Source organism: Xiphias gladius, chromosome 18 (assembly GCF_016859285.1).
Source record: "Xiphias gladius isolate SHS-SW01 ecotype Sanya breed wild chromosome 18, ASM1685928v1, whole genome shotgun sequence".
NCBI classification, from domain to species: Eukaryota; Metazoa; Chordata; class Actinopteri; order Istiophoriformes; family Xiphiidae; genus Xiphias; species Xiphias gladius.
The window spans coordinates 10,146,439-10,157,439 of NC_053417.1; the positions used below are offsets into that span (position 1 = coordinate 10,146,439).

At 39.7% G+C, this 11,001-nt stretch overlaps 1 protein-coding gene and 1 long non-coding RNA gene across 4 annotated transcripts in view; one reads left to right on the plus strand and one right to left on the minus strand.

Moving 5' to 3' along the window:
* The window catches only part of sema3bl (sema domain, immunoglobulin domain (Ig), short basic domain, secreted, (semaphorin) 3bl), a 67,908-nt gene extending 65,432 nt beyond the window's left edge, over positions 1-2,476 (minus strand). For 2 of the 3 annotated variants that reach the window (XM_040152247.1, XM_040152245.1), the window contains exon 1: positions 2,099-2,476. In XM_040152247.1, coding sequence (XP_040008181.1) covers positions 2,099-2,204 — 106 coding nt within the window. In that variant the 5' untranslated portion in view covers positions 2,205-2,476. The remainder of the gene's footprint in view (positions 1-2,098) is intronic. The other variant, XM_040152246.1, reaches the window with a different exon arrangement.
* On the plus strand, positions 1,692-5,165 carry LOC120803614. Its single transcript, XR_005709357.1, has 2 exons — positions 1,692-1,869; positions 4,894-5,165. It is a non-coding gene; the product is annotated as an uncharacterized LOC120803614 (long non-coding RNA).
* The last annotated feature ends 5,836 nt before the right edge of the window (positions 5,166-11,001 follow it).

An 11,001-nucleotide genomic window follows, 5' to 3' on the forward strand; every position in this document is an offset into this window, starting at 1 on the left:
TTCCACCAAAGTAAAAATCTGGGACTTTGAAAAAGAGACTTTACATGAGTAAAACCCAGTGACTCACAAACTTGGGCACTGCATCAATAACAGAAGTTCCTTCCACTCTGCCTCTACTCCTCAACTGTGTTGCAGGATTTCCTAAATATTATTCCTTGGATGCCAAAAATATCATCCAGTAAACCCTGCAAGGTTCCTGCATCAAAAAACATACACTCCAAAATGAGTGAATTTTATGGAATAATATGGTGCAATAATCATCAACTCTCAAGATATTAATTGTGATAGAACTGTCGCATAAAATCTGGTTGAACAGAGGATAAAATACAAAGTTTGTCACATTTTGTCAAACCCAGCTGACTTTGTTGGACGATAATGTAACTGAAATATGGCACCTTTGGCTGTAATGCTCATTACATTGTATGCCATAACACTAAAGTGTTTGCACAACATATTAACAATTATACTACTCAGCCCCTGACATTTGCTCTGTGGAAAGGCAAGAGGAAAAGCCATAGGGTCAATCCAGTAAAGAGGGTGAATGCACATGGGAGCATAACTACGCTCAGCAAAATTTCATGGCAATCTATCCATTATGATATCTTGTGTGCAAAGCTGATATTTTAGCATCATGAATGTTCTCAGTAAATTTCCACACAAGTGGAAACTTTTGGCCTAATGGTATCGTTCAAAGGGTCACTAAAAACATCAAGTGTAATCCCCTGGGGAACATGAAGATCGAAAGTAAATTCTGTTATCTGACCAGTAGTTTTCAAAATATCATGCTCTAGATCAAAATGTTGGACAGATGGATAGACTGTCAACCCACCAACATATCCATCCTTTGATCCTGCTACCAGCAGGGCGACTAATATGAAGTATAAAAGCAGTGGTTGGTAGAAGTTCTACCAAGTATGTAGAAAGTACAGTTACCAAAAACCAAATGTACAAATTCATGTATGTATGTATTCAAAAATCCCTCTTATTTGTTCGCTCTGATGTCTTTATCACTCTCTCTGTCTCTCTCTCTCTCCCCCAAAGCTGTATTTCCAGTCCAGCCAACAGGAAGACCAGTACACTCAGACGGTGACTTTTCTGCTGAAATCATGGAGCTGAACTGGAGGATATCCTGTGTGATATATATCGCTGATGATGATTGCAGACCCGTTCCGGCCTGAGTCAAACGAAACAATGAGCACAGTTTGGCAACAACACAGTCAACGGCACTGAGACACACACACCCACTGAAGCCTTCACTGCCTTATTATCATCAGACCTGAGGGAGTCATGGCCAGCAGAAGGGGCTTAGATTAGAGAGGAGCGGTACGTGAACTGGCCAAAAAGATATGGTATATGGCAATGTTTCCATTTTGGAAAGATATTAAGCTTATTTACCCTTCAGCCTGTTAACAACAAAATGCCTATAATCATGCCTGCAGCAAATAAATCGGTTTAATCATACTTTCATTCAGAGTGTAGCAGAAGAAACTAATTTTTTAAGAATTTAAAGGATGGTCATTATCATGTTTTGGCCAGTGTGAACATTTTCTAACAGAATACATCCAAACTCTGCAGGACAATAAAGAGGCCTAATTATATTATATCCTCCCCAGAGGTTTCGTTGCGGTTGCCGCTCCCAATAAACCTTTTTAATGAGCCAATCGCGGCCCGGTGTGTCCCACCGCAGAGAGACGAGGCTCCGCCAAAATCTCCTCTGGCTGGACAACCCGCCTGCGCTGCAACGCTGCCTCAACCTGCGAACCAAGCGAATTAACGAATGCGTGCCTCCTAAAACGCGTAAACCCCCGAGGCAGTAACCAAAGGATCGACGCGGATTTAAGGCTTTCAGCTCGGACCACCGCGAAAAGAGTAAGTAGTTAGAGAAAAGTAATTTAAAAAAGTAATAAAAAAAAAAAAGCCTTAAAGCTGTTTTAATAGGAGTAGGACGGTGTTCATTTGAAATATTCGCAGAAAAAAACGGATATTTGTGGGAAAGAGAAGCAGAGAAGACTCCAAAAACTTCGCAGGAGATGGTCAAGATCATCAATTAATACTAAATAGATAGATAGATAGATAGATAGATAGATCACTTAATTACCTTTGTATGAAAGTCTCAGCCGTGGTACATTGAACTTGGTCGCTGAGACGATAGCGACAAGTAGCGCAACAAGAATCATGTGGAAGAAAGGTGTAAATTCCTTCATTCTGCTTAAGGAGGAATAATTCTGCTTTTAAACTGATAATTTCAAAATGTGTTGCAAACAATGAAACACAATATTCCAGGAGATTATAGGGAGGGGAGTGCTGGATCCCTCACTATTTGCGTTTTGAGGTAGTTCTCCCGGTGCGTAAAAGGGTCTTCGACCGCGCAGCTCGGTGTCCACTCCACGGAGCGACTGCCGCTCTGCCGGGGCTGACGAGGTGATTCACTGACCTCGCTTTAACGACTGCCACTCCTTCACTCCACTTCCAGCAGCTGCCCAACAGAAGTCTGTTTCAGCCAGACTGAGAGAGAGAGAGAGAGAGAGAGAGAGAGAGACCACGCCTTTACAGCAGAGAGAGAGAGATAAGGCTTCAAGTAAACTGCCCCCCCCTTTACGCACAACAGACAGCCAGGCGCACATGGAGGCACGCTCTTACAGATGGTTCATAGTACCATTTCAAAATCATCTGGAAGTATAGTGCATTTAGTAACATATAGTGTGGTCTTGAGAAACTTTTAAAGAGGCCACAATGTAAAAAAAAAAAAAAAAAAAAAAAAAAAAAAGTTCAGCTCCAAGCGAAATTCTGAACAAGGAGCAGATGCAGAAACGACGCTATTGGCAAGGATGAACAATGTTCCCAGGCTGAAATAGAAGATGTGGATGGGTTCAAGGTAAACTCAACATAAATAAGCTCTTTGGTCCTTGCTCAAACAGAGAGACCATTTCAGATTTATAAGTGTGGCAAATAGTAAGTTCATCTACATTACAAAACATTTAGCCTAATTTTTGTGTTTTGGGCGAACTGGCCCTTTTAGCAAGTTGTAGGCCTGCAGGAACACCGAGGAAGGAATACCTGCCTCCATCTGACTTTTTCAAGATAGCGAGGCATGAATGATGAATTAATGAATGAAATAGCACAAAAGTAATAAACAACAACAACAAAGAAAAGCCATGCATCTCCATCTCTCCATTTCTGTCAGCTGTGAGCCCTGTGCATACTTGGCCTTGATTAACCCCTTCAGCGCCACCAGGACGTGCTCAGTAGTTTAATTCAGTTGTGGGGTACCTTCTAAACAACCCCCTCCCATGTGCAACTATTCACAAGCCCGCCTACAAGTGAACATGGGGGTCACGGCAGGGTGAGAGAGAGCTATTCAAGGTGTCAGTGTTACCGCAACCCCAAGTCTTTTGGGAACACTTGTTTGTAGCAGGAAGGAGGCTCCCATACATGTTTTATGTGGGCTGAGAGGCAGAGCGTGAGGAAGCAGAGGAGTGTCAGAGTGTTGGGCAGGAGAGCGGGGTGCTCGAGATGACAGCGTGTCACATAGCTGTGCTGAGGGCTTTTTTTGTGCTCCCAAGTTCTCTTCATTCATGTTTTGAAAACTTGTCATGCCCTGGCAGATCAGTGAGGTGACACAAAGAGTCGGTCCTGTTCTCAATGAATTGGTTGGATCCCCCCTCTCAGCTATTGTCACAGTGGCCCACAGGGGCCACAGTTATCAGATAACTTTGCATGAATACTTTGCAATAGGTTTTCATCGTGATGAAATTCATCTTTGGCATATATTTAGTAGCCGGGAGATTCCAAACCTGGTAAATAAGCTATTCTTTTCATAGAACAATATACCAAATGTCTCATTAAAGCATATACAATATAAAGTGCATATTTTGGCTATATTTAAAATAAGGCATATGCCACCAAAACCTCAAAAATGCAATTGGAAGTGTATGTTTTCTCTGGTAAATAACAGAGATATCTAATATCATGAGTGAAATGTTTCTGTCCAGTGGTCTATCCCAATTTTCTTTTTAGTATTCACTACATAATAAAAGGCAAAGAAAAAAATGATAAGTTCCTTTAAAATGGTAACATTGGGTATTTTAAACATTAATATATCACTAAGAAAATGGTAAAAATACATTTGTGTTGCTACTTGTCCTTGTCTTCTATTGCATGGTTTTTTTTTTTTTTTTTTTTGTATCTTTTAAACAACAAACATGTTTGAAAGGATTTTTCCATCTGACATGATCTGGTTTCACTATGTGCCATTTCCAGAAACTCTAAAATATTATCTGTGTCTTTTCTGTGTCTGCTCTTGTTTTGTGCCACAAAGCAATATAGCAGATTTTTAACAAAGATACAGATACAGTGGTATATAATGTGAAATGTCGTGGAGAGGCCAGAGGCTGCCAGCCATGTTTTGGTTCTTTTCTTGTTGTTTGTCATCATTAATGTGGCATTAATTTAATGCTGCGAATGGTGTTTTAGATTATTAATTTATTGTGAATCCAGATTTTTTTAATAATAACTGATTATGCACCCTACAAGTTCAAATGTTAAAAGTCAAAAGTTGCCTGCGTCGCATAAACCAAACCAAATGTGGCTTATTGCATGCTCTGTGATTTAAAAAAAAAAAAAAAGAATCTAAAGTATGTTTTCATCAATCATAATTGCCTGTTTTTCTCAGTAATCTGAACCATGGGAAAATTCCCAGAAACAGTATTCGTAGACTTTTTTGTTCAGCAATAAAAATTATATATAGTGTGGAGAAAACTAACATTGGTTATACTAATAAAGACAAAGAGATTGAAGGTTTTTATTACAAGCAAAAAAAACATAACCCATGTCACAAATTAGCGGCCGCCTGTGATTGAAGTTGTTCTGACTGATTTCTTTGTTGGAGTGAAGAGCTCTCAGCTGGCCCATGACTGGATAACACTTGTCCAAATGCAGACTCTTCTTGAAGGACACACAGACGTGGGAAAGCAGCGGAAGAGGCCACAGGCAGAGTTAGTGTTCAAGAGCTGAAGCAGCCTTCTAACCGTCCTTGTGAATGTGTGTTCCCAGTGTTTGTCAAAAGAACTGGTAACTGGAAATGACGAAGAAGAAGAAATGCGTTGTAATCCGCAAGATTCTAAGAGGAACACGAGGAGCTGGGCTGATTAAACCAAATGACTTTCCTTTGCTCTGTTCTACTCTTCCTTTCTCTAATTCTCTCTGTAAATTCCTCAGTGTTATTACCAATCACAGACACCACTCATATGGTTTTCAAACATGGTGCATGCTCTTAAAAATCCCGCAATCGATCTTTCTGTGTCTCAATCTCACCATCCAAACTCTTGAACAGTGTAATTCACTCTGAAAGGAGCACCGTACCACTCAGAGTTCCCTCTGTTTAAGAATTGCGGCCAGTTGTCTGATTGAATTGTACGGTCTGAGTGAAGGACCTTCTTTGCGCCTCACAAAATCCACTGGGGCTGAGTTATGCTCTTCAAGCTGTCAGTGGAGATGAAATGCAAGACCACTTACCGGCATCTTGACATTGCGTCACTTTGACAAATCAGACTGGTGCTTCTTGAGTGGTGATTGGGAATGGCAGGGCAGAAGTTCATGAATTCTCAATGTGGGAGGTAGGGCTGAAATAGTGGATGGAGAACAATTTTGAGGCACAAGACAAGGAGACAGCTGGTGTGTTTGTGAATGTGCCTGAGGGTTCATAAATGTTTCATCTTTCTTGGCCGTGAGAGTAGAAACCCAGATAATCGAGCCAACATGAGTAGAGACACAGTTAAGGACAAAATGGCTCAAGAAAGTCGCAGTGAGAGAGAGAGAACAAGGGAGGCTGGAGACAGAGAGAGAGAGTTGAACATGACGTCCATTAAAAGTAATCATGGCTATTTACTGGAAGCAGTATGTACACTAACACTGAAGACCCTGTATGTATCAAGCTCAAAGAAAATGTGCAGCACAAAATAGTCATTCATTCCTTCTGGAACCTGAAACCACTGAGATTTTATCTTGACCATTTTGATTCCTTTCACTGCACATTGGCATAACAGCATTTGTTACCTTGAAAGACTCCCAAACTACAATTTAAAGCGAGTATACATCACTTTAACTGAATATCAGTCAATGTGGCTGCCAATAGCAATAATAGGAAATCAATAATCCTCTGCATTTTCCTAGATTCTCTTGAGCCAATTGCTGTAATAAACAATAGACATTTTGACTTGTCAAGATAGGTAAAGCACTGGTTTCAAAATTAACATTACCAATGGCTCTTTCATGTTCAAGCGTAACAGTGAACCAGCATGAACAGTACCAGGACCCTGAAACTATAACAGCTAAATGGAATTCATCTCTTATAAATTTTATCAATGACACCTGTGCTCGACTGAAAGCGACTGCAGTGGGACCTAATGCAAGAAACAACAATGTGTTTTTATTTAGGATAAAAACTCTGTTTAGTTCTTATTTTACTTGTGAGATAAAATCTCTGAAATATATACAGTGTCTTCCAGATGCTAAAATTTAGCAAAAGAGCAGTGCAAGAGGAGATGAGCAAGCACTAGCTAACAGTGTAAGCATAGTGGAAAACCTGTATCGCTTTGACCATAGATCCCCTGTATTACTTAAAATGTAAAGTTTCCATTGGATGGAAGGATGGAGGAGAATGGAGATGGGGGCTTTTGCTCAATGCACTCATCTTTTATGTCACAAACCCAATTCTGAGAAGCATGAAGATTGATCTTTATACTTCCAAACCACGGTCACACATTGTTTGACTGTTCTTCAGGTTTCAGTCAAATGTTTTTCAAAACTCCAGCTGACTTGGCGACGTTGCATACAGGCTTTACAAAGGGGCACTGTAGCAAGAATGAACAGTAATCAAACACAGAGCACTGTCCATCAACTGAAAAAAATAAATCAATTTGGGAAAAATACTCCTGCAACAGCTGCTTCCTCTGTGAGGGGGACCCATCTATCTAAGGCTGTGTTTTTAATCTTGTTTTTTGGATTTTGATTTTTTTTAAAGTTGTTTTTTGTTAGTAGTATTATTTCTTCTCTAATATAAAATATATACAGAGAACAATGTCGCTCATGGTATTTCACTGGATGTCTCGGGCCAAGCATCTGTGGAGATAATGATGATTTTACACATCAGTTACTTGTGTTCTGTTTCATTATTTTCATAATTTAATTTGGCCATAATCACAGGCTGGAAAAATGTAATTCTAAAATTATGCATTCCTTCAGTGAGTCAGCTAGTGGGAGCTGCAATGCTAACAAGCCAACAGTGATTCTTTTTTTAATATTCTACAAGAGTTTATGTTACCAATGCACATATGTATAAGTAAAATTACACAAGAGAAGGACCAATGGCCCCCATCACTTTCCTCCAAGGATTATTTGTCTTTTCAAAAACTTTATATGCTGTTAAGGAAGGGTCATAAAATTTAAGAAATCCCAACACAAACACAGCTGTAATAACTCTTTCCTCCATCTAGCAAGTTGAGACAGACATGAAATCTTCACTTTGTTCCAGGAGGAGGAGAGAGCTGGGTTTTTGTCTTAATGGTTCATATGCTGCAACTATTACCAGCACCATAATTTACACTACAGTAAACTTGAACTTTTTAGCCATGCTAAAGGATGGCAATGACAGTTGGTCACCTGGGTGGTCCACCATTTTGGTCCAGAGTGAAATATCTCCATAAATTTTTGATGGATCGCCATAGTCCCAGAGGAGGGGTCCAGATGATCTTGGTGATCCTCCGATTTTTCCACCAACATCATCATAATGTCAAAATTGGAGTTTTCCAATGTTTTGGTTTGCGATACTGACACTAGCAAAACGAATGACATTCCTTTCCCAGCAGTACTTTCTGTTTACTGCAGATCAGCAAATGTTATGGCAACACCCTAACTGAGATGATTAACGTGGTAAGAAAATGTGTTATACAGCTGCTAGCATGGCTGAAGACTCTTTGACTTGTTTTTTGTTTTTTATTTGTCTTGTTTTGTTTTCTTACTTTGTGGGCATCATTTTTTCTGTTGTAGGTCAGCAATTTGCAAATGTACGAAAGGAACAAGACAGCAGAAGGGAACAGCAAAAAATAAGGAAGGAATACATGGTCAGGAAAAGAGAGAACGGGAGAGAGATGGGTGGCGAGGGTGTAGAAAGGAGGGCAGGTGAGGCAAAGAGGGAGGGAGAAAATGAGAGATCTGGAAAGAAAAAGGTGTGAAAGAGAGAAAGGAGGAGTAGGTGGAGGAAGAAAGGATGTGGGAGGGGAATTAAAAGAAAAGAGATGGCAGAGGAAGGAGAAAGGAGGAGAGGGAGGAAAAGAGGGGAAAGAAAAATGATTCATGGAAAAGGGACAGAACAAGGTGAGGAAAAAAGGATGATGCAGGATCGTAAAATACGAGAAGAAAGGGATAGTATGAAGGAGGAAAAAAAACAAGGAGACAATGACAGAGGGAAGGGGAAAATGAGAAGAGAGAGTGAGGGGGAGAATGAATACAGGTATGTATACACACACACACAGACATTTGGTCTTCAACACATGTGGGCTGTGCAGTAAAATGGGACATTTTAATTTGGGTCGGTGTGGAACCTTTCTGCAAGTCAACACACACACACACACACACACACACACACACACACACACACACACACACACACACACACACACACACACACCATGCAGGCCCCTGAAGGACTTTTATGTGCCCCAACTCTCAATTTAGACTGATTAGAGCCTGACCTTAGCAGTGAACTCAGACACACACACATGCACACACACATGACTCCTGCCTGTCCTGATTAAGCTGTGACCCTGCCACTGACCACTGGACACTAAACACTCCCAGACCAGGATAAAACACAGTTGACGCACTGGAGAGACCACATGGTGACATCCATTATGTTGAAAAAAAGAGCAAAACCCCAAGCCGTGGAACTGCATGAGGAAGTCATTTGAAGCTCCCTGTTCTGCTGAAACTGGGCGTATTTTGAAATCACTACAGCAGGGAGGATTCAGAGGTTTTCTACTATAACACTTTGACCTTTGATACTCATAAAGTTAAATGTTGCTATCATGACTATCATCAGTAATATCTTCAGAACCCCCTTTTCTGTTAATACATAATTTCATTTGAATTTGAATTATTACTTAATAATGATCACTTTTATTTTGTCCTCAATTTCCTCTATTTAGTGTGTTTTTGCTCTCTCAGACATTTGTTCCATTAGATTTCAATCTATAAAAAAAAATAAGTCTATAAAATACAAATCATAAAAAATATGAAAGTATTTAATTGCATTTTTTCCACTCTGTATGTTTTCTGGAAGAGCCCGCTTGTGAGTGAGGTCATTTTCATGCAGATGCCTCTAGAAGTTCCCCATGCGTGTATTATGTGATTGCTACAGTCATGCAGTTTCTCAACGCCTGAGAGTTAGTGTTTCACCAGTCCTGTGCAGCTGTAAATTAAACATTTTCTATAACTAAGTGGCTATAACTTCAAAGTGCATAGATAATTTAAACATAACACATTAAACAGAATTTTTTTTGTTATACTACAAATTCATGATTATATCTTTTAATCTCTACTCTCAAATGTCTCCTTGTTGATGCCCTGCATTGGCATTATTGTGCACCACTGTTTATATTCTTAATATGCTATAAAAGCATGTGCTAAATTTCTTTTTACTTCTTCTTCTTACTTCTTTTTACTTCTTTTTATTTCTTTTTAACTTTTTTAAAAGTGTAAGTTTTTGTATTGTCTCTCCACAATGCAAATGTTGACCTCCTGTCCCCTTTGTTTTCAGAGAAAATATCTCTATTTAATGAATAATTTATTCCAGTTTTTTCCTGGAAACCATCTGGGTTGTGTTCTGTAGTGGGAGGAACAAAGAAATTTCAAGAAAGAGGAAAATCTTTACTGATTTAACACTGCTTAACACCTACACACGTACATAAACAAACAGACTCACACGTACCGTGTGTTTTGTCCTGTCGCTAACTTATTTCTTTAATCCTCATTCTGAGGCCTACCTTTCATACTGGAAGCCACTTTACCCTTATGGAAGTAAGGACTGACAAAAATGTTTTCACTTATATTGCAGATCTTACTATCTCTTGGAGGAAACTCGGTTCTTATAAGGATACAAAAATATGAATGAATATACAGACAGGCACACACCAATAGCTTTATCCTGGGCTAAATCCCAACTGAGCAACCTCTCCTGTCTTCACTCTCCTCTCCCTCATCTAAATCATCCGCCTTTCTCTCCTCTCCTCTCCCCCACAGTGAGCACTTAGTTGGTTACCAGTCAAATGCATAAAAACAGCCTGTGAGGAGAAAAACTACCAGTGACAACCTTATCAACAGAAATGCCAACATAAATTCTCTTTATAGTTTGTGGGGATAAGTTTTCCTATACCCAGCATTCTTTAGCAAAGTGTTTGAAACTCCTATTCCTGCAGGGCACTGTAGATATACATGGATTATGCATGACAGTGATTGATAACTTACTTTAATTACTGCAGAAAAATGATTAATGCAGTTCCATATTAAATACTGTATGGAAATAATTAGCCAAATGGTATTTCATAACAAAGCCCACAATTAGGGAAAAAAGAAGTGAGGTATCCTAGAAGTTCTGGGTTTGGCACAGCTTCCATTCTAGAGGGCAAACATTACAACTTTAAATAATTTTCTGTATGGTTGGTTTATTTGCCCTGGGTGCCATCCCAGCATCCTCTGACAGTAAATGAAAACAAATAAAATTCTTTTGAGCAGTTCAACCGCTGGTTTTTATTAGATTTTTCTCTGACGTCTGAGCGTTTGTGTTTGGCAGTATTCTTTGTTTCACCCATAAATGGGTGCGTACCAGACTCCAAGATGCTTCTCATTCATTCCAATCAGAGTTACTCACCCAGCGAATGAAGCTCTTCAATGCACATGCGCATTAGTGTCCTTTTTCCCTGCTGTTTGTCCCATAGATTTAGCGCA